Source organism: Mesoplodon densirostris, chromosome 12, assembly GCF_025265405.1.
Source record: "Mesoplodon densirostris isolate mMesDen1 chromosome 12, mMesDen1 primary haplotype, whole genome shotgun sequence".
Classification (NCBI taxonomy): domain Eukaryota; kingdom Metazoa; phylum Chordata; class Mammalia; order Artiodactyla; family Ziphiidae; genus Mesoplodon; species Mesoplodon densirostris.
This window is the reverse complement of record NC_082672.1, coordinates 86,101,073-86,125,567: the sequence shown is the minus strand read 5'-3', so window position 1 is coordinate 86,125,567 and position 24,495 is coordinate 86,101,073. Positions and strand designations below refer to the sequence as shown.

The 24,495-nt window shown below is 36.4% G+C and overlaps 1 protein-coding gene and 1 long non-coding RNA gene across 5 annotated transcripts in view; one reads left to right on the top strand and one right to left on the bottom strand.

The window, feature by feature from the left end:
* Positions 1–8,041: 8,041 nt before the first annotated feature.
* LOC132500389 (uncharacterized) lies at positions 8,042–14,707 on the bottom strand. Of its 2 annotated transcripts, none has more exons than XR_009534026.1 (4): positions 14,629–14,707; positions 8,978–9,176; positions 8,667–8,875; positions 8,042–8,253 (listed from the first exon to the last, which is right to left on the bottom strand). It is a non-coding gene; the product is annotated as an uncharacterized LOC132500389 (long non-coding RNA). The 2 variants fall into 2 exon arrangements; XR_009534027.1 differs by having other exon boundaries at positions 8,812–8,875.
* Positions 14,708–14,762: 55 nt separating this feature from the next.
* Positions 14,763–24,495, top strand: part of PHIP (pleckstrin homology domain interacting protein) — a 125,553-nt gene continuing 115,820 nt past the window's right edge. For all 3 annotated transcript variants that reach the window (XM_060115399.1, XM_060115400.1, XM_060115397.1), the window contains exons 1-4: positions 14,763–15,045; positions 15,161–15,219; positions 15,366–15,395; positions 15,585–15,644. In XM_060115399.1, coding sequence (XP_059971382.1) covers positions 15,006–15,045; positions 15,161–15,219; positions 15,366–15,395; positions 15,585–15,644 — 189 coding nt within the window. In that variant the 5' untranslated portion in view covers positions 14,763–15,005. The remainder of the gene's footprint in view (positions 15,046–15,160; positions 15,220–15,365; positions 15,396–15,584; positions 15,645–24,495) is intronic.

Sequence of the window (24,495 nt, the reverse complement as noted above, 5' to 3'; positions counted from 1 at the left end):
CTTTTTTTATGCTAATATATGAGTGAAATGAATGTTAGTAATGATACAAGGGACAAGAGGGAGGAATTAGGATTATTAGGATTATTTTGTTATTATAAGGTATTCACACTACCCGTGAAATAGTGTAGTTACTTGGACTTGGATTAGTGGAAAATGTATATTTCCAACTTCAGGGCAACCACTAAAAAAAATTTAAAAGATGTAAAATTGATATGCATAAAGAAAGGAGAGAAAATGGAATCATATAAAATGTTCAGTTAGAACCACAAAAGGCAGAAGAAGAGTGGAAGAAAAAAACAGGAACAAAGAACAAGGGCAACAAATAGAAGACAACAACAAATATGGTAGACATTAATCCAACTATAGCAACAGTCACTTTGAATATCAATGGTCTAGATGCACCAATTAAAAGACAGAGATAGAGTAGATCAAGAAATAAGACCTAACTATATGTTGTACACAAGAAACCCACCTTCAATATAAAGATACACATAGATTAAAAGTAAATGGATGAAGAAAAATATACCATGCTAAGGCTAATCAAAAGAAAACAGAAGGGACTTCCCTAGTGGCGCAGTGGTTAAGAATCCGCCTGCCAATGCAGGGGACACGGGTTCGAGCCCTGGTCTAGGAAGATCCCACATGCCGCGGAGCAACTAAGCCCGTGTGCCACAACTACTGAGCCTTCGCTCTAGAGCCCATGGGCCACAACTACTGAGCCCACATGCCATAATTACTGAAGCCCACATGCCTAGAGCCCAACACAGCCAAAAATAAATAAATAAATAAATAAATTTATTTAAAAAAAAAAGAAAGTAGGAGCAGCTGCATTAATTTCAGAGCAGACTTCAAAGCATGGAAAGTTATCAGAGACAAAGATGGGCATTACATGATGATAAAGGAGTCAATTTGCAAAAAAAAAAAAATCCTTAATGTGTATTTACCTAACAGCATAGTGTCAAAGTATTAATACATGAGGCAAAATTGACAGAACTTCAAGGAGAAATAGATCCATTCACTATCACAGTTGGAGATTTGAACAGCCCTCCATCAGAACTGGACATATCAGCAGGCAGAAAATCAGAAGGATATAGCTGAACTCAACAACACTAAAAATCAACTGTGTATAATTGACACCTATATACTGCTTCATCCAACAACAGCACACTACACATTCTTCTCAAGCTCACATGGAACATTCACCAAAATAGTTCATATTATGAGCCATAAAACATACGCTAATTTAAAACAATAGAAATCAAACAATGTCTGCTCTCAGACCACAATGAAATTAAACTAGAAATCAATAACTGAAATATAACTGGAAATTCCCAAAATATGTGAAGTTTAAACAACATAAATAACATAGGAGTCAAAGAAGAAATCTCAGGAGAAATTTTAAAATATTTTGAACTAAAGGAAAATGAAACACATAACTTAAAAATTGTGAGATGCAGTGGAAGTAGTGCTTAGAGGGAAATTTATGATATTGAGTGCAGGTATTAGACAATAAAAAAGGGCTAAAATCAATAACCTAAGTTTTCACCTTAGAAAATTAGAAAAAGAAGAGCAAATTAAATCCAAAGTAAGCAGAAGAAAAGAAATAATAAGAATTAGAGCAGAAATCAAGGAAACTGAAAACAGGAGTTCAGTAGAGAAAATCAACAAAATCAAAAGCTGGTTCTTCGAAAAAGATAAGACATAAATCACTAATATAAGAAATGAAAGAGAGGACATCACTATAGATCCTATAGACATTAAAAGGATAATAGAGGAATACTATGAGTAACTCTATGCTCATGAATTTGACAAACTAGATGAAATGGACCAATTCCTTGAAAGAAAATTTGCCAAAACTCATACAAGAAATAGACAATCCGACTAGGCCTATATCTAGTAAAGAAATTGAATCCATAATTAATGACTTTCCAAAACAGAAAACACCAGGCTTCACTGGTGAACTCTACCAAACATTTAAGGAAGAAATTATGCCAATGGTCTGCAATCTCTTTCCAAGAAGCAGAGAAAATACTTCCTAACTTAAAATATGAGGCCAACATTACCCTTATACCAAAACCAGACATTGTAAGAAAATGACAGACCAGTATCCTTAATGAACATAGATGAAAAGATCTTTATGAAAATATTATTTCCTATGTACCAATAATGAACAAGTGGAATTTGAGATTAAAAACACAATACAATTTATATAGCACCCCAAAACACAAAATATGTAGGTATAAATTAATAAAATATGTACATGATCTAATGAGGAAAACTACAAAATTCTAATGAAAAAAATCAAAGAACTAAGGAAATGGAGAGACACTCCATGTTTATGGACAGGAAGACTCAATATTGTCAAGCTGTCTGTCCTTCCCAACTTGATCTATAAATTCAATGCAATCCCAGTTGAAATCCCAACAGTTATTTGTGAATATTGACAAACTGATTCTAAAGTTTATACAAAGAGGCAAAAGACCCAGAATAGCCAACACAATAATGAAGGCCAAGAAATTGACACTACCCACCTTCAATACTTACCATAAAGCTACAGTAATTAAAACAGTATGGTATTGGTGAAAGAATAGACAAATAGATGGATGGAACAGAATGGAGAGCTCAGAACCATCTTCCCCCTACCCAGCCCTCGCAAACATAGTCAACTGATCTTTGACAAAGGAGCAAAAGCAATCCAGTGGAGCAAAGATAGTCTTTTCAACAAATGTTGCTGGAACAACTGAACTTCCACATGTAAAAAATTGAATCTAGACACAGCTCTTAGATCCTTTACTAAATTAATCAAAATGAATCATAGACCTAAATGTAAATTATAAAACCTAAAAATCTTAGATGATATGTAAGAGGAAGTCTAGATAACCTTGAGTATGGAGATGACTTCTTAGATACAACACCAAAGGCACAATTCATGAAAGAAGTAATTGATAAGCTGGACTTCTTTACAATTACAATGTGTTTGCTCTGTGGAAGACAATGTTAAGAGAATGAAAAGACAAGCCACAGGCTGGGAGAAAATATTTACAAAACACAATCTGATAAAGGATTGTTACCCAAAATATACAAAGAACTCTTAAAACTCATTAAAAAAACAAACAACCCAATTAAAGGGCCAAAGACCTTAACGGACACCTCACCCAAGAAGATATATAGATGACAGATAGGCATATGAAAAAATGCTCAACAGTATAAGCCATCAAGTAGATGAAATTTAGAACAACAATGAGATACCACTATAAATCTATTAGCATGGCCAAAACCCAGAACACTAAGAACGCCAAATGCTGGTGAGGATGTGGAGAAACGGGAACTCTCATTCATTGATACTGGGAATGCAAAATGGTACAGCCACTTTGGAAGACAGTTTGAAGGTGTCTTACAGAACTAAATATACTCTTATTATATGATCCTGTCATTGCACTCAAAATTAATCAAAAAATTTGAAAACTTATTTCCACACAAAAGTAGGCACACAGATGTTTGTAGCAGCTTTATTCATAATTGTCAAAACTTGGAAGCAACCAAGATGTCCTTCAGTAGGTGAACAGATAAATAAATTGTGGTACATCCAGTTAATAGACTATTATTCAGTGCTTTTAAAAAATGAAATATCAAGCCACGAAAAGACATGCAGGAACCTTAAGTACATATTTACTAAGTGAAAGAAGCCAACCTGTAAAAGCTACATACTGTATGCTTCTGACTATATGACAGTCTAGGAAAGTCAAAACTATGGAGGCAGTAAAAAGATCAGTGGCTGCCAGGGGTTGGGGGTAATGGCGTTAGTGACTGTTCCAGATTAGAGGAGAGTTGAGAGTTACATTACATAAATGCAATATGAGATATCTGATTGGACTCTGGATCAAAAAAAAAAAAAAAAAAGAGGAAGGAAGGAAGAAAGGGAGGGAGGGAGGGAAGAAGGGCAAGCTATAAAGAAGATTATTGGGACAATTGGAGAAATCTGGATATGTGTGTGTATTATATGCTATATTATAGTACTAATGTTAAATTTCCTAAGTGCGATTAATACATGTGATCCTGCAGGAGATTCCCTTTCACTTGGGAGATACATTCTGAAGAATTCAGGGGTTAACAACAGCAACAAGGTACTTGCTGGTTCTGGAAGTCTAGAATTGTTGAATAAGTTTGTGTTCATACTACTTATTTTCATCCTGACTTTATTATATTATAGCCCTTTTCAGTTTTCAAAGGTATTAATATTTTTAGTCGATTTTCTGGCAGCAAATTTTCTGTATCTTTATGTCATTTTAATTATCTTTCTTTAGATGGTTTCTAACCTCATGGTCTTATGTCTTCCTTGAGGTATGGTGACTAGAACCACAAAATATTTCTAATGCCGATGTGCAGTACCATGGATAATGCTTTCTGATACTCTTCTTTGCATAACTTTGCATTAGTGTTTGGTACAAAAGCTTTTTTGGACAATGTTTTACAGAGAATAACCTAAAATGACAATAGATCCCCTGTCTAGCAGTCCATTTTAGGTTCCTGCCATTTGATATCATTGGCTTGGCTCTTTTCTCCCCATAAAAGCTTACTATCAACTGAAAATTAATCAATTTTTATGTGTATTTGTATGCCCCATCACGCTTTAAAAATAAAACTTGACTAGCTCCAGTGTTGACTCTGGGGACAGGAGCCATTAGGTTCTGCTCTTCAGAAACTTACTAAATTCTTCCTCTGTTACTTTGTTTCTTCCTTACTAAAATTTACTCACCTATAAGTCAAATAAAGCATTGATTTTATGTGTATATGTGCCTTACATCTTGGATACATACCTACCCATATACCTAAGTGTGTTTTTGGTACAAGAGGAATAACAAATAACAGTACAGGTTGGAATGTAGTAAAAAGAACATGGGCTTTGGAACAAGACCAATGTCCCCCCGAATCCCAGTTCTGACTGGTTGAACCATGATATCTCTATGGGCATCTATGGCCTCCCAGGCTGGCAAGAGAATGCGTTACACTTAAAGTAGGTCTTCAGTCAATATTAGGCCTCCTTTTCTTCTTCCATCTGAGAAAGTATAAAAATAGTAATAACCAAACTTACTAAGCCCTTATTACGTACCTAGGCTGTGCATGAAAAGGGATTTGTGCATACTAATAGCACAAGAGGCAGGAGACTGGCTAAGAGTAAGGGCTCTAGAACCAGCCTTCCTGGGTTCAATTCCTGACTTTACCAATAATTAGCTTCAGGACTCAGGACAAGTTACTTCTTTACTCCGTGCCTCAGTTCTCTCATTTTTAAAGTGGTAAGATAACAATGGTATTTTCCTTGTGAGGACTAAGTGAAATAAAATGTGTTATTACTTAACAAATTGTACTTAATATATGTTAGCTTTTGTAATAAACAGTATTATTATCTCATTCAATCCTCAGAGTAGCTCAGTGAGTTAAGTGAAATCACTTTTCTTATATTATTTGTGGGAAAATGATAAGTGAGGCAAAATAATTTGCCTAACAACACTCAGTAAAAGCCAGAAATAGGACTTGATTCTTTATCAATGATATTAACTCTCAAACTTCTCCTTATTTCTCTCCAAGCCAATTTCTTATGGGGGTTGTTTAAATAGTCTGATATAGGAACTTGTCACAAGGCTTTTTGAAAGTTTAAATATAAATTTTCTCTCTAAATCTCCTTAGTCATGCTTATTTTTCCCCTCAAACAACTCTAGTAAAACCAACAAACATCATTTCTAGTGCAGAAATCATGTTGACTCCTCCATGCTAAATTATTCTCTTTTTGCTATTCAGTTATCCTACCCTTTCACCAATAACCTCAGAAAGACTGCAAGGCTGACTGAAATTTGAAAAGGAGGGTGTGAGTTTGGATAAATCATTTAATCTTTGAAAAGGTATTTGGACTAGATAATCTCTAGGGTCCTTCCAGCTCTAATTCAGTGATCCTACATGCGGCATTGCCATAATTATGGATGTAGTAACACAGACCCTCTTTTCCACTTGCTATAGGGGCCCTGCTGATGCACTATTCCATTTATTTGACATCTTATTTACATGTAGGTTTGTTTTCCATCTGATTCTTTAGGGCACAAGATATAAGATGGAGACAAAAGATACATAAGAAAAATGTACTAAAAAAGACAAGTTAAAGTTAAGTGGCGAGGAGGGGAATGACCTAAAGTCATTCACTTTAGGTTAGGCTTTCTTTTTTTTTTCTTTTTGTCATTATTTTGGTATTGTGTGACCTTCTTTTAGTGACCATTTTATCCACTCATTTTACATTCAAGTAATACTGTACTAAACATTCTGAAAGGGCAGAGCTGATATCCAAATATCACATGATATTCTGGTGTTTCTTTAAATACAACACCTACTTTGTTTGCTTCCTTTCAGTGGGAAAACTATCAGTGGTTCCATGGGCCTCTGCTAGCCCTGTGAAGTCATGGTGAACTGGGGTCACTGTTGGGATCCATCTTAATATACCTCCAGAAATGACCATAGTTTGTTTATCTGATAAACATATTCCAAGAAAAATACCACTGAATTTATTAAGTACCTGTTGTATATTCTGATTGTTACACATAATGGGGATACAGAAATCCAAAATTCAGAGCCTGTCCTAAAAATTCTTAGTCTAGTCAGAACAACATAAAACTATGATATACCTGAAAGCTGTGCTACAATAGCGACACACAGAAGACGTTCTGTGCTACAATAGAGGATGAACACCTAGAGGTTTGTCTTCTTGGAGGAGAGGTATACAGGGTTACTCAAAGAAGTGATGATTGGGGGTGTCTTGAAAACTGCGTCACAATTGGTCTGATTTTGAGATCAAGATTCCAGAAAGAGGGACCAGCATGTACAAAAAAATGAAAGAAAGGCATATTGGGGAAAATATTTTCATACGGGAGTTTAGAGTGTTCCTGGTCCAGTGGGTAAAGGTAAGTGTGGACAGGTTGAGGGGGTTAGATTATGAGAGATCACACATGTCATGTTAAGGATTGTCCAGGAGTTCATGATACATCACTGGATGGGGTTTACGTAGTTGAGTGGTATGATCTGATTTCTTAACAGCATACATTTCCAATTATGAGAACTTCTTAGAAATGGTCCCAAATGACCATATCCAGCCAATCAAGTTCCAGGGCTTAATATGGCATCTAGAATATGGTAGATGTTCTACTAATGTTTAAAATATGAGGTGGTAAATAAGTGAATGAATCAATCAGTGAAAGCATTAAGCTAGTCAGAATTTGTTTCTAGACTATATGCTAAATTATTTACAGGGGTAATGATGACATTTACTTTAAAGCAAGGAAGGGGGTGGTTGGAGGATAGATAGTAGAGGATTGTCCAAATGTGGATAATTATGAATGCTGGGAATCTGGTACCTGGGGATCATACTGCCATTTTCTTTACTTTTTTTTGAATGTTTGATATTTTTCCACCACAAAGAGGTATTAAAAACTTCTCCCGAGTTAAGGAGACTTGATTTCTAGACTTCAAACATTAATGTGTTGAAACATAAATATATTAGTTAAAAAGAATCAAATTTTTAAAGAATGATAATATATGTATGTAACTTTAAGAAACTAAAAGGAAAAGGAAAACCTGGAGCACTATAAAAACTTTTGGCATCAATGCAATTCTTGACCCTACGTTTGTAAATTTTCAATCTAATTTTGACTAGAGATCTTCTTGACTCAGATCTCTTCATAGTTTATACTGTAGAACTGAAACTAATCTGTCAGAAATTAGTTAAATTTTTTAAAAATATGGAAATCATACACTCATTTCAAAAGGTGTTTCCAAAAATGCTTTCACATTATATCACACTTGATTATTTCACAAAATTTTATGTCACTTTGTATTACTAAAAATAATACTGGAATTTAATCCTGCTAGTATTTATCAAATATGAATCCTTTATACTAAAAGCAATTAGGTTAAAACACAAAAACAGTCTATAATTGCTCTTTGTTTTTATTTCAGGAATGTAAATTCCTTGTAGTTAAAATTTGAATGGTATGTATAGCCATTGATTCATATCTCTTGTTGTCCATTCAATAAATTGTTATTGCTGCTAAATAAAGTCAGGTTTTAATAACTGATAATATCTGGAGATTGGCCAGACTATCACAGAAACCTCTGCTTTCCAGGTGTAGCCATCAGAGGGGGTCTCAGCTGCTTCAGATTAGCTCTTCTCTCTACCGTCAGCCTCTAGTGAACAGGGCATCTCCATGTGTTGGACTAAAAGTACACAATGAGGGTCAAGCTGTAAGCCAGTGTTTAAATGATGATTCTTCAGCTGATGCACAGAATGCTGCAATGAGGGTACTATAGCAGTAGAAATGGCACATGGAGACAAGGGAGAGATATTAAAGGTAGACTTTGGGTCCTTGTGTCAACTCAAAAATTTTTGCCCAGGAAACAGAAAGATGGCTTCACAGAAGTAGTACAGGTCAGTGGAACTTGTGACTGAAGTTCCTATTTCTTTTTCATATTTAAAAAAATAAATTTCTATTAAAATATTCTCTTAGTAATAAAAAGAAAAAGAAGAGGCCACATGAGAAACTGGCTGATTGAAAGGGGAAATGACCTTTGTAATTATTATCCTAATAAAAGAATGCAATATTCACAGGCATTAGGGAAAAATATCTTACCGTTGTGCCAAGGAAATTTGCCATTGTGTGTTCATCACGGATTTCTTTTTTGAACATTTTTATGGGCATGATGGGATCTGGCTCTGAAAATGAAGTGAATTTCCATCCTAAATATTTCAAAGAGGTGAAGTTATGCAGTACTGACCAGAGAGTGCTTTGAGTCAATGGCAGTCCTCTTCAGTCACTATTTAGACTGGAAACTTCACAAACTAGAGTTGGAAAGATGCATTAATTACTTCAAAAATAACTTGTAAAAAAATTAGTAATTCCTCTAACTCAGAAAATCTAATGTCTAAAGAGGCCACACTTACCTTGACTTTGGCAAAAAATATTGAAATAGGAAAAATTTTGTAACACAAAATTGTATGTATACTTCACAAACAGGAAATGCTTATTGCTTGGCACTTCGTTTCTTTCCTTATGAAAAAGTAAAGGAAGGCTTTTTCTTCCCTCCTTTTCACACCAGGTATGTAAATTGTTTCTCTAGTCTTTTGTAAAATAACCAGGAGGCTGAAAATAAGAGAGGTGGAAGATTTTAGTGTGCAACAGTTTCAACTATAAGAAACGAAGAATAGATTCATCTTCATATTTTTAGAGCTTTTAGGATATATCCAAATTAATTATATATCTTAATTCCTATATTTGGTTTACCATTAGAACGAAAGTTTCAATGATGGAAGAGAAGGAAAATTTTATAGAGACACTGAAAAAACTGAAAAGGTGAGGAAGCAGGGAAAGGTGAAACTCTTATACATACACTTACCCCAAACCCCAAAACAATGAATGACAAAACAAGTATAAAGTGTAACATGTGCAAACCAGAGAGGTGAGGATGGCAAGACAAAAAGGCAACATATTTCTTTGTTCTCATATGATACCACTTACTCAGTATTCTTAAGGAAGATGTTTCTTAATGATATTCAGTGACAATACTTCTAATAACTGTTGAGAGGAAATAATACATATATTCTTACCAGGACATTCCATTTAAAGGCTATATTCGTTTTTCTATAAATCACTGTCAGTTGAAAGTTTGGATAAGCATGAAGAAAATCCACTATAACCACTTAATATGCACCTTTATTGTACGTGTTCAAATGTAAGCATGAAAACTTTGAATGCAATGGAATTTGTAGGTGTAATCTCAAAATCATATTCAAAGGTTCTCTTTTTTCTCTTAAATTTTTAACACACACATCTCATTTGAAAGATCTACTTGGTATCAATATTATTTTAAATTTTATAAATGTGTAACAGAACTCATTCTTTGGGCTAGTTAGTTAATCACCATTTCAACAAATAGGTATGAATATATCCATTGAAGGAAATAAAGCAACAGATGCATGAGTCAAGGGGATCTCTGCCAAGTATGTGTGTATATATACATATATACATATATATATATATATATATATAAATGAAGGCAGTTTACAAATAAGGTGGTAGAATGAGACATGCCTTTCTATAGGAATTTAGAAAATGGAAACACCATTTTTGATTACAAAGTCAGCTTAAATCTAAATTGGCTTCATTCTCAATTTTGAGTTGGATCTTACTTTTTGTACGTCTTATTCTCATATTTGAGTCTCAAGGCAGCCTTGTGGGCACTCTGGTGGTCAGATCTTATTCTTTTAAACAACCATTCTCTTTCTTCACCAACAGTGTCTGCTTTGGTGTCCCTGATTCTGATTATGTAGAAGTTCCTCACTTACTCGTCAGACAAACCTCTCCCTTTCCATGAATAAAATAATTTTTCTTCTTGGGGGTTCTCAAAGTTTATGAATTCAGGTACATATGAATGCAAGTGGCTACACTTTCTGTCCTCAAATTCCATCTTAGAATCACATTGATCATATATGCTTTATTTAATACACCATCACTAGCAACTTTTCAAGTCTCTGCATCCCTTCTCCTGAGTCTACCTTCACTTCTCCCACTGTTCCCTGTTCGATAAAAGCCCACTCTCAATCCATCAGACATCATCATATAATAGAACATGCCTACAGACTTCTCCTTTAAGTTTCCTGCCATCCGGAACAGCTCTTTCTACTTCATCCACTGTGTTGCTCCAAATCTTGGGGGAATGTGTTCTAAAATTGTTTTTCTCCTTTAATCTTTGTAGCTGTACTGTGAACTCATGAAGTGATGTGTGTGTGTGTGTGTGTGTGTGTGTGTATACATGTTTTTTTTTCAGTGAAGATATGTATTTCTCCTTATCATGCAAACTAAGACATTTAAAAATTAAGCTACTAGAATAATTTAATTTGGAGGAAAAAAAGTTGAGTGGTAAATTACTAATAACATTTAAATAAGTAAGGGATTATATGATTGTTGATAACCAGCTAATCTTTGTTACAGATTAAAAGGAATGGTGCTCTATCTTCAGTAAAAAGGTTTCTCAGTGAGATATAAGGGAGACAATACAAACTGTTAAATAATGAGTTGGCTTACTAAAGTTGGTTCTCTCTATTCTTTCTGTAGCAGCCAAATAGTATATCTACTTACATGGTTCAAATCTGATATATATTCAAGCTTTGTGAAGGAAGGAGAATATGTGTGTAGAGAGGGAGAAAGTCAGACCAACATGGACAGAACCAATACTGGGGAGCAATCCAGAAGGAGGAATGTGGTGTGTAAAACAACACTCTTTCGACAATTGTATTTTGTTGTTAGGGCAGATGAGGATTAAAAAAGAAGGTGGTTTTTGAAGAAGAGTGTTTTCTACTTTTCCATTTCTACACTTTATAGGACAAAGCTTTTGCTATTCAAAAAAAAAGCATAATATCACACACACAAAAGATTTAATTTATAATCTTAAAAGTTGTAATTGTAAAGTTTTTTTGAGTTCACCATACTAGTGGGAGCAAACTAAATTTCATAAATGTGGTTGAATCTTTTTATTTATAAACTATCCCATCTTGTTCCAGAAAAAACTTGAATGGCAGCATTTGATTATTTCATTAGAATAGTAACTTATCACAATCAAGACAGACTTTCTGTTAAATGTTTATCTTGTTTCATGTGATGCCAAGTGAAGCCATGAATTTCACAGGAGCTTTTACATTTCACGAAGTTTGTAATCTCCTAGAGACTGTATTATAGAAAAACAGTAGTTGTTGGCTTTCTAAACTTTTACTAGTTTTTTAGCCTTCTAATAAAAAAAAGGTATGAAAATCTTTTTGAGTTGACATTTTATTTTTGAAGTCCATGAAAAAGTTAAAATAAACAAATAGAAAGGGATATAGATGGAATTTGAACTATCCTTATATGCAAAAGTTAGCTGAGAATGCCACTGCCCTGGGAACTAAAATTTAGGACTTCAAAGCAAGATTTTCTTCCTATTTGATATGTGCTGACCATTTGTGTACACATGCACAATACATGACATAATAAACCCTATAGTTAACTGATGATGTCAGATTCCAGAAATGTTTTATGTTTAAAGAAATTTAAATGTTATAAAGGAGTATTTGTCATATTTGAAGAACTTAGTAGAATTCAAATTAACATCTATTGTTAAAAACAAATAATTTATTTGGCTGAAAAGAAGTTTTAATTTTTAGCAGGTAACCTATATTTTCTTATAACAGACTGATAGTTATAAATTAGTTCAAAGGCAGGCTCACAACTATCTTCAAAGTAGGTCTTTGAAAAAGAAACTATAAACATTATGAAAGGTTAGTCAAAATGACAGGAACATCATATTCAGAAAATTTAGAAGGAAATTTTTCCTTAAAAATTTTTTAGGAGCTAAGTACTAGTAGCATACTTAGGAAAAGCTTCTAAATGAAAAGCATATATGAGATATTCATACTAGCTTTCCATGTTTACATACTACTCACAAGATATATATAGAAAACTTTACCCAGAGTAATTTTATATTCCATGTCATAATTTGGGTTCTTTTCCTTAGCAAGGATAAACATCTATTAGTAAGAATCAGACTAATGCAAACATTTTAAAAATCACAAAATTCTAACTATAATGTTTAGTTCCTAAAAAATCTGTTTATTTGAAGAACATCGTAATGTAAAAAATCACAATTATTTGAAGAATATGATACTTTTTAAAAAGTTAAGATAAAATAGAAAGCATGTGTCACGGAAATAAACAGAATTGCAAAAAGGCATATTAAATGTCCATCTTTTCAAACCTAACCATCTAGAAGCAAGCTACTTTACCTATTATAGTTACAATGAAACTAATGTCTTTAAAAATGCAAATATTTTTAGTACTTGAAGGATTGCCATTTCAATAAATAACAATGACTCTGATAACCCTACTGCAATAGGACAAGTCATGGTAACTTCTCTTTTTAAAAAAATTTGGTTAAGATTGTTATAAAAGCAATTTTTACATCCTATTACTCCAAATAGGTTTAGGTGTTTTTTTCCTCTTTCTCACATGTACGGTGATTTCTGGCTGTTTCAGTACAAGGCATCACACCGGTGCAGTCTTGCAATGCAGCCCAAGGCAGTTGCAGCAAGTATTTCCCACTAGGAATGTAAGGAGCTAGGAGGGTACGAGGGTTGAGGAAGCAATCTAGAAAACCACAATGCAGCTTGTTGGTCCTTTCCCCATAAATAACCTTTCTAGACCAGGTCCATAAAATGCAGTTTATTATCTAAAATTTTTAAGGAGACTCTTTTGTTAAATGTTAACAAAAGAACGACTATCCTAGTTCCCTTTAAAATGCAATCCTTAAAAGAAAAAAAATCAACTCTCAAGCCTTTTTGAAAAGTGCTTAAATCCTCTGGAGATAAATATCACTTGGTGTCCTTGTTTCCCAACAAATGGCTTTTTCCATTGTTTCCATTAATTTCACCCACATTCGTTTTTTAAAAAACAAGGCCCTTATCCTCATCAGCAAAAGACAGATGTATGATTTAGCATATAAAACCGGTAATTACATACTAATTTACGAAAGATTAATTTTTTTCTCTTTTCCTCAGTCTCCAAGAAGTCTTCCCGTGATCAACTGTAAACAGGAATGGTTTACACCTCAAATTAGAAGCCATTAATTAGCAATGACGAAGTCAACTGCAATATACACAGATAATTTAAATTATTTAATCACCAATCACCTTGGCTAAAAGCGTACTATACTCTTTCGTTATCCTTCGGTACGTTATTGATCTGTCAGTATATTACCTCTAGATCAGTTAGAGATAAATATTAACGTTCTTTCCTTTCGCTCAGGTTTACATTATTCCTTCTTGTAAACACTTAGAAAAGCTTTAAGGTTCTTTAATCCCAAATCCCTAATTAGCCATTACTAGCCTTTTTGTAACGAGGAAAAAGAGTATCTGAAGTACAGATCAGGAGTTCGCTTTGCCCATATAACAATGAAAAACATTTTTAAAATGTACGCTTAAGGCAATGGCAGTAATAAAAGACACGAAGAGGTGGCTTCAGCAAATAACGGGCTTGCAAACGCAAGTGCTCAACAAAAAGCCCCTGAACCTCTATTGCAATATACAGCACTCCAATAAATTACACAACACTTTGCATAGGCTGCAGAAATAACGCAGGACAAGACTTACACAGATGCCAATCCGCAGCATTTATACACATGCACATGGCAAGAGAGAAACCAAACACTATCATTCAACTCGGGTAGGGTAGCGCGATCCCGAGTTTGCCCAGCGTGAGAGTGCTCTCTGCGTGTGTGTCTGTGCGCGCGCGTGAGAGTGAGACCCATCCTCGGGGCATTTCCCCTCTTTGGGCAGTTTTGCTTCATTTGTTTCCTATTTCTGCTACATAGAAACTAACTTCCATCTCAGCCCCAGCCAGCGCCGCTGAATAGAGCCTGTGCTGCGGCTCCGTGTGCGTCAGATCCCTCCGCGGAGCCGTCCCCGGCCCCCTCCCTCCCGAGGTCGGCCTCCACAGAGAAAGCGCCTTCCAGCCAACCGGCGGCTCCGGCTCCGACATCTTCGACTGGAAATAAATAAATAAATCGCACCTTCGGTCGGGGAGCCGCGCCGGCTGCGGGGTCGCCGGGGCCGCGGGGTCGAAGGCACTCCTTTTTCTGCGCCGGGGGCGGGGGCGGGGGCGCGGGCGCGGGCCGAGGACAGGCCGATCCCGGGGCCGCGAAGGCGGCGGACTCCTTTCTGCGGCGGAGGGATCCGCAGCGGAGGCGGCGGCGGCGCCTGTAGCCGCTGCCTGAGAGTTGTTGTTTCCTCCTCCTCCTCCTCCGCCTCCGCCGCCGTTGCTTGAATGGTGGAGCCGAGGCTCGGCTCGTGAACACACAGTGACAGCTATAGGGCAGGCGGCGGCACCATCCCCGCTTCCACTCGGCGGCGGGGTGTCCCGCCGGCGGCCCCGAAGTGACCCATAAACATGTCTTGTGAGAGGAAAGGCCTCTCGGAGCTGCGATCGGGTAAGTCGGGGGGCTGCCGGGGCCGCTGGCACCGGGCGATTCCGCCCGCGGTCCCCCGCCCCCCGCCGCCCGGCCGCTCAGCCTGTGTGTCTCCCCGTCCCTCTCTCCCGCGCAGAGCTCTACTTCCTCATCGCCCGGTTCCTGGAAGATGGACCCTGTCAGCAGGCGGCTCAGGTACGGCGGCGCGCGGCGCGGGCCGGGCCGGCGCTCACCGCTCGCGGGCCTGGGGGAGGGCGGCGGCGGCGGCGGCGTTGGCGGCGGCGGCGGCGGGGCCGCGGCCCGGGGCGCGGGGCTCAGCTCTCCCCGCTTTGTTGTTGCAGGTGCTGATCCGTGAGGTGGCCGAGAAGGAGGTAAGGGCGGCGGCGGCCCGCCGCGTCCCGCCGCCGCGCGGCCGCCCCTGGGCCGCTGCGCCGCCGCCGCCGCCGCCGGGGCGCGGGGCGCGGGGCTCGGGGTCCCCGGCGGGGCGCGGGGAGGGCGGGGGAGGGGCGCGGGCGGGCCGGGGCCGGGGGCCGGGCTCACGGGGCGTCCTCTCCCCGCAGCTGCTGCCCCGGCGCACCGACTGGACCGGGAAGGAGCATCCCAGGACCTACCAGAATCTGGTGAGACATTCACGTCGCGGAGCAAAGAAACTTTTCCCCGAGTCGAATAAAAATTGAATTTCCCGCAATTTTTTTACAGAGACAAAAACTTGGCCCCAGAACCTGAAAGCTCCGAAGGCCACGGGGAGGGTTGGGAGGCCGGCGCGGGGGTTGCGGGGGGAAGTGGCCGGGGAGACCCGCACCCCGGGGCCGCAGGGGCTGCCGACAATTTATTTGTGATATTTTGTTAATGTGCTAGAAATAAAGATACGTCATGAGTGTTGTGCAGTGCAAGGCCGGAGGAGGAGGGGCCGGCGCGCGCGTCCGTGCGGGCGCGGGGGCGCGCGCGAGGCGGCGGCGGCGCGAGGAAGGAGGGCGCGCTCGCTCGCCTGCTTGCTCTGCACGCGCGCTCGGCTCGGCTTTCTCCTGCCGCACACAATAGCTGGTGACTAACTGCTCCGAAGTGGCATTAGCATTTCACAAGCCGCCTATTCAGCCGCCGCGGAGCCGTGGCAAGACGTTATTTTTTTTCCTCTTCCGTTTCTGTGGCTTTCCTTCACCTTCAGAGCTAGGTTTTTTTTTTTTTTTTCGTCGGAGGGGTTCGGCCGGCTGATGGTCGTTGGCCAGCGGGCGCATCTTGCATCTACGGAAGGTTTTTTCGCAGAAGTGTAAAGCGTGCAACACCCTAAAGCCAGAAGTTTAACAGGCTTTTTTTCATTTTGCTAATTTTCGCGTAGGCCCCTCGTTAACTTAAAAGCTGCTATTGGAGGCCCCTGAAGAGTTGATTTTTTTACACGTACACTTACTGTGGAGTGGCGATTGGCAAGTAAAAGTTTTTCAGTTTTACAGCGGGATGTATTTTGTTAGTCGCTTGAAAAATACCTCTCTTAATTTTGCGGGTTTCCGAATTGAGTATTTTAGTCATTTCTGAAAATTGATTTCTGAAAGTGGTCCTGATCCCCTTGAGTATTGTAAATGGAACAGTGGGGTATTTGTATTCGGGAGTTCTGTTTTCCGTGTTAATTTCTCCTCCTCCTCTGATTTAGGTTGTATGCGTATGTGTGTGATGTGTGTGTTAAAGCAGTCACTGGGGCACATCGAGCCTTTGAAATTTATGCAGTGCATTGATTTTTCGGAGACATGTTTGCAGCTGATGTTTTAAGATAGTTATAATGTTACTTCAAGAGGGCTTCTGAAAGCATCAGGAAGTTTCAGCTAGCTTTGAACGCCTTCAGCGAGATTGAGGAAGGCATGACATGATTTTTGATGGCTCCTGTTTCATTTGCATACAGAACATCTAACTTTTGTGTCTAAATGTGTTAGGATTTAGTATAGGTTGTTGGTAAGTGCTCACAGCTATTGAAATAAGCAAGCGTACTTAGGTCTAGTTAATTGAATAGAGAGTTAACAGCGCATTCATTTCCATACTGTTAGTTTTTCAAGTACGTAGTGATTTCAACTAGTCTTATTCAGTACTTGGCTAAAATGAATGGAGTTTGAAGCAAACTCCAAGATTCAATAGCAGCAATGTTTAATTTTTAGGTTTGTAGAACTTGACAAAATCTTAAGTGGATTTCCATGTATTTCTTGTTATTTAAAGAATTATCATAAAGATTATAATATTCCATTTTTAAGAACTGGACAGACAGAGCTCATCTGTGCCTCTCTTTTAACCACACTCATCTTTGCATTTTATAAAACCCCACAAACCCCAAGTCACTGAAGTTTGCTGTGTTCTTTTTAATGTGGAAACTATTGGTAACGCTATTTTTATCTTTTTTAAATGAAGCGGCCAGTGGTATCTGGCCAAATTATGAGAATGTCTAGTCTTTGTAGGAATATCCTTTTATTTTCCAATAAAAACAGGGTTACCAGTGTTTTTCAGCTTTTTTTGAGCGAGTTTCTCACCTCTCAAATATTAGTAAAATGAGTTTATATTCCTAGTCTCTTTATCAGACTTGATTTAGGATACCATAAGCAGTGTCTTTATCAGTGTGTTATTTATCAAAATCCACCTATTTTGCATGGAAGTGTTTTTTCTCGCTTAGAGTGTTTTCAGACCTTTTTACCAGAGCAGTCATGTTGGCACGCTCATGAGATAGTTAAGAATTCTCATTAGACTTCAGGGTTCTCTGGCTCATTTTCTCATTTCGTTCGTTCAGCATATTACTCACTCTGTATCAGCTGGATCCGAGGCACCATTTGAGGTACTTTCATACCCATCGAACTGTATATCTAAGTGTGTGGTATTTGGTTTAATTTTGTTTGACTTTTGGTTGACATTTAGTTAGCTCTAAAGATATTTTGGAACACTAGGTATTTAAGTATGTTTTTGTTTAATAGTAGGATTTTGAAATTTTATGGTGAGCTAGGTGAGTACATGCATAGTCTCTTGTACATCATTCTCTGTTGTCTTAATTTATTCCTAAGACCGAAAAAAAGTTTTATTTTGTGTCCTATCAAATTTAATTTACATAACGTTGGTTTGAAGATTATTTTGGTAAGTGAAGCCAAAGTAATAACTATTGTTTGTGGTTTCAGTAGTGTTTACCTCTACCTGGAAATTTTGTTGCTTACGTTAGCCGATAAGTTGGGTAACATTTTAAATGGGAGAATTCGTATGTCAAATTGAAATTTCTAGAGAACCTCAAATTACAGCTATTTAGGATGGGGTATAATATTTGTATTTGTGAGCTTAAAAACAGGCATAGATCAGCATCTGCAGTCAGGCTGCAGATAAAATCACAGTGGTTGAGTTTTGAGCAAGCAGAAAGTGGAGTTTCAAGAGCAGTTTAAAAGTTTACAGAGTTGAAATAAACGTATTATTATTTTTTTAAGTGTCATTGGTAAAGGTATTGTTAAACAGGATTGTGGTTATTACTGTCTATCTTAAGACTTAAAACATTTTAAAAGTGGATGGAATTTGATAGGAAGTTAAAGGGTTTAAAAAATTTTTTTGGCTCAGTGGTATATGTTTAATCAGATTTTCTATTTTTAAAAAGTATGAGTTTGCTTTTAAAGTAAAAGGGCATTTTTTAAGCTTTCATTAGAATTCTTATTTTTTTAAAAGGAGTCAAGCGTAAGGAGGCAACTTTACAGAATAAGAAAACAACTAATTTTTGGACAAAGAGAAAGCTTTGTCATTTATTTCTTAGTTTGAATAGTGAAATTAGTTGGTTTATTAAGTTTCGCTCTCTAGTTGTCACCTTAAGTAGTGGCGACATAATTTAAGTTGCATATTTATGAGATCTTGAGGTGGAATTTATAAGCGTTTTTTGCCAGATTTGGGACTCTGATTACATTTCTTGCCTACGAGGCATTATTTTCCAAAACTGTGTTCTTGTTTTGCTAACCTGTTATGATATAATAATTATTATTTTTTGTAGTGGTATTTGCTTTTTAAAAAATGATTCCACTTCATTAGAAATCTTTGTATTCAAGGGAAAGGATTGGGAATCAGGAGACTGCTGGTTGTGATCTTAGCCCTGCCTACAGTTAGCCCGCAGGTTAACCTCTGGCAAGTCAGGAATTTCTCTGGGCCCCTGTTATCTCATTCTTGTCAGATAAGCGAATTGAAATCTGATTTTTGACTAGAAGTCGCAATGCATTGTTTCTAAGAGCTCAACTTTTTCATTTTGGAGTTTCATTATCTAAAATACAGAAAAAGTAGACTTAGACAAATCATGGATTTTAGGAAATTGTATAAATGCTTCTTGTAGTGCTGTTCTTAGTTTGTAGAATGATTTCTCCTTGAAAAGATGAAGATTTTTGAGACACAACCACTTTGTAGACTATCTCTTTATAATTAATATGTTTTCACCATGGTTTAAGTACTGGTTTTCATAAATTATTGGTGGTCTTAAATTCAGAGATGAATAGGAATCATAAGTAAGATTTTCTTAAGTGTGTGTTTATTTAGAGTATGCTGATTAATGTGAAAGTTAAGGTATAAGACCTAGGAGACCAGTTTTAGAAAAAAAAAGATAACATTAAATGTTTTTGAATCAGGGATTCTCATTCTGTATTAAAGATAACATAGTACTGTCAAAATTTAACCAGTATCAATTTTGGAGGGGGGTGGCATATAATGAATTAAATGTGTAGTAGACTTATCATTTCCTTTTTTAGTAGAGTATCAGTGAAGTAGTAAGCTTTGCTTGGTAGTCTCCATAACATGGTTTTCACGTCTCATAATCATTATAATGAAGAAAAAATGTTAGGCGTGAAGGGAATGGCACACATTGAAGGGCTGAAGTAGGCAAATCTTCATCCTTTCTTATATATGCAATTATTCTGTTGATACTTATACCATTATTTTAAAGAGTTTGAGGCATTTACAAAAATTTTAAAATAAATACCTGTTAAATTCTTAATATTCCTGAATAATTGTAAAGTGGCATGAATATAAAGGGGGAGTTGGATTATCCCCTCCCAAACTGCACAGTGGTGTTTTATGATTGTTATGAGGCAGAAAAGTACTGTTGGAGTCTGTTTCCCAATCTGTACAATGGGTTAGTAATAGCTCCTACTTTGTAAGATTATGAGAGTAAAAACTGACTGGTACAAATCAAATACTATGTAAGGGTTTGTGTTTGCTATTATCAGAACTTTAGTAGTAGTAGTAATAAAGGTTGTTCCAACTATAGCTTTCTAACATTGTATAAAAATTTAAGAAAAAACATTTTTATTTCAGAAACAAGTATGCATAACTTTCTGAATATAGTAGTTGCCATATAAAACTGGCTGCTTAAAACTTTAGAAGGTACTAGTAGTATAGTTACTTTGTAGATTCAAGAACAAAATAATTAAGCCTAAGATACAAAGAAAAAAGTATAGTAAATATCAAAAATAAATCATTTTTAAAGCATTGTGGGTAGATTTCTAGAAAAATTTTGTTGGTCTGTATAGTGATTCTAGCTATGACTGTATTTGTGGAACAGTTAACATTAAGAAATGTTTGGGCGGTTGAAATATGCAGAATTGATGAGAGGATATATGAAGCTCTTTCTTTTGGTAATGATCAGATGGCACTTAGGAATATGTGAAGGGAGCTTGGCTGTTGCATCTGGTTCCTTCTGTACAGAGATTTTTGTAATTTAAAATCATCACAATAGTTTGTATTCTTTTTGGAAATAGGAGGAGATACTTTGTTTTGTAATGTGGCTTAAAGGTATTTCTGTTTTAAGCAGAGTTTTAAAAGGACCGTTTTGAATTTATTCTTAAGTATTTGGTTAAATAAATCCTATGAATGTCAGTCTTTTAGTCCATACAGAATTTCTTTGTCAGATAGACAAGTTTTTTGTTTCTTTTGTCTAGAAACTTTTGTCACCTCTTGCAGCCATTCTTCCTTTTCCTCAATTTTGTGCTTATCTATCATGTCACTACAGAATTATAGCAAATAAAATTGTATTTTACACAACTTATTTTGGACAAGTAATACCAGGTAGGTGAATTTAATTCTTACTAGAAGTTTCCACATATAAGTTTTAGAATTCATAGAAAAATATCCCTAGTACTAAGCAAAGTGGCCATTAGTTAACAGAGTACTAAGTATATACATTTAGAATAATTTCATATTTTAATGTACTTTCAGGAAAGAAAGTCAAGCATTAAAATGAGTGTATTAGAGGAAAAGATTTTAACAGCAAATTTGTTTAGAATATTTAAGTTGCTTTTGTAATTATCCTTAAAAGTGATAAAGACTATTATATAATAGGAACCAAATTGAAAATTCTGGAAGTTTTAAATGTGTTTAAAAGTTTCTTTCTTGTTTGTGAGAACCTCTGTTGTTGACATGAGTAATTTGTGAAAACAAATTATTTTGGAATTAATAAATACGTTGTTGAGTATATGGAATATAGAGGAGGGTAAGCATTTTATAACAGGTTAGGGAAAATGACAATTTTTTTTCCATTATGGCATTAGAGAATTCAGGGTACTAAAAATAAAAAATTGTGGTATTGAGCAGTGAAATACAAAAGTTTGAGAACCTTTGGTCACTACGGAGGAGGGAGACATCAGACGTGAAGCCGGTCCACCTTTAGTTATTTGCCTCACATGCACGTACACACGTATACGCACATACACAAAAGCGGCCTTATTTAAGCTCAGGGATCACAGATAATAAAAAGGATGGTTGGATGAGAAGGTTTTGATATTAGGAAAATTGGGGTAGCAACATTGGTGTAATGCAGTTTCTGCTTTAGTTAAAACTCATTTAAATTGTAAGAGGAGTGAGATTTGTAGTATAAGGCTTAAGTTATTCATGGCAACATGGGTGATAGCAGCCTGCTGCAAAGGAAGCACATAAGGAATCCGTTTATTCTGGGCTCCAGATGGCTGTGGTCACAGTGGCATGACCCATTTGGACTCTGTCTGGATAAAGAACAGGCACATAGCCTGTCTTGGCAGAGGTTATAGTATAAATGCAAGAAATACTTACCTTTACTTGTGTCACTTGATTCTGGTTTAGTTTTGGGGTGTGGAAGTACTAAATTCTAGTCAACTTGGAGAAATATGCATTTTCTGAAACAACTTTACACTGCCGTTATATGTGTGACGTTAGTTATTTTGAGTATGGTGTTTGAAACTGAAACATTACTAAAAATGAAACTGATTGTTCTCAAGATTATTTACATTGGCATTTTAAGAATAAACAGTTTAAGAATTTTTAATCTTAAAATTAATGGACAATAACTTTTTCAACAGAATCATAGGTTTAAGTTTTAAATTATACTTTACTAAGTAAATAATGTTTTAAAGAAGATTTCTTATTGCACAGATTTTGCTTAGCAAATTTGATTTGATTTAAAAACAAAACTTCAAAATGTTATTTTAAAAAGTTAAACTTTGTCATTCTGTTGTGTTTGAAGTTATTTTTTATAGAGCATCCTTACTTTGTGGTTAGTGGAAACCTTAATTCTGGATAGAGTTTTGGGTTTTTTTTTTAAAACAAATATAGTCAGATTGTAATGAATAAAATTTGGAAGAGCAATATTGCATTTTATTTATTTGACAAATATGTATTGATAATTGCATTGATAATTCTAACTGAATTATTATCTAAATGAATGCTTAGGTGGTTGACCGAATTCTGAATATAAGACACAGTCTTTCGAGCATGTTTATTCATAGTTATTAAGAGTAAATAGACCACCAAGATTAATTTTGAGACTTAGTAAGATTCTATATTAATTTTATTATACTCTAAGTACAAATAAGTCATAAGCTTGTAAGAGTCCTTCTAAGAATTGTTACCTAGCTTAGAAGATTTGACTTGAAAAATGGTTACATGGGTTTTATTTAAGTTTGTAATCATAGAGCCTGTTTGACAGTGAGGGGGAAACTAAAGTTTAGAGAAGGAAACTATAGTGTTATAGAAATAACACTAAACTCGGAATCTGAAGACCTCGGTTTGATTACTGTTTCTCCTACTTTCTAAATGTGTGACCTTAACCTTTGGGCCTCAGTTTTCTTTACCTGTGAAATGAGGAAAATACTTAACCTTATTTGCTTGTGAGGATAAATAAATTTTGAGCATACTTGGCACAGAGTAAGTATTCCATATATTTTTTCTATGTGGAAAAGCGGTTACAGTTTAAAAAAATGCTCAGAAAATGTAAACTTGTTTTTAAAAGTGTAGATATAATTTAACCTGCACTTTGTAATAATGGTAACAGATTTATAAATTGTAAGTTTAGAAATTTTAAGAATTTTAGGGGCTGGATTTTAGTAATAGGCCTTATAGAGTGATTAAACAGTGAATAGGGTTTTTAAAAATTTATGATTTTGTTTATATGCTAGAATAGACCTAAAAATAAGAACTATATTACATTAGAGCTCAGAACCATAGTAGGAAGCAGAAGCAACTAGCCTATCAAGTCTGAAAAAATTGTGAGAAAACAGATGTGGGAGATCTGAAAAACTGTTTTAGAACCAGTCAGGTGTTTGGGACCTAGGGATAAAGTGAAGAGCCTGGCCAAATCAGATCGTTTTGGTGCCAAACATTAGGTGGATCTTATTTTCATTAGGACTTCTTAATTACATCCTAGAGGAAGGACTGGCATTTCTAGGTCTCACAGGTAAATCGAGTAGTTGGAATGAATATATTGATCTAAGCTCACTTTTAAAAGGCCCTTAAAAAGATATCCAAGTTTTTTTTCTCTGTTTAGGTCTAGAAGGTCAACTTTTAAAACATGTTTTTTTTCAACATGAAAAGTCGACTTATAAAACATTTCTTTCTGGCTCACTTTAATGCATATGTTGAAAACTATTCAAAATGTCTAATTTATAGCTTGCTTGCCCACTGATGTGTACATATATTTGAGGCAGTAGGTACTTTGGAGGGGAGGTAGGGGACAGGCTGTATGATTGTGGCTCTGGAGTTCGATTGCCTTGGTTTGTCTCATCTCTGCCATCCACTAAATGTGTGTGACCTTGGGAGGGTTGTTTTATCTTTTTGTGCCATCATTTCTTTATTAATGGGAATAATAATAGAACATACCTCTTACGGATATTAAAATCAGTAACTCAGCTTTCTCATGTAAAACAACAATTACCACAAGGCCTGGCATTTACTGTGCAGCCAGTGTGTGTTAGCTATGTTAGTATTATTAATATTCATCACACGTTGCCATTTGGTCATACTTTTTATGTGTTGAATATCTTTAAGAGCTTGAAAGCAGCTCTGATCCTGAAAAGTAATGGGCATATTAGAATTGAGAATGTCAAGTTTTGTTTTGTTTTTCCTTAATAAGAGTGTATGTTCAATTACTGAGAATCCAGATATAGACATTTTTGGATAAGGGATTTTATTACAATATTGTTTTGACTTTACCTTTTAATTATTTCCTAGTCAAATAAAAGTTCATTC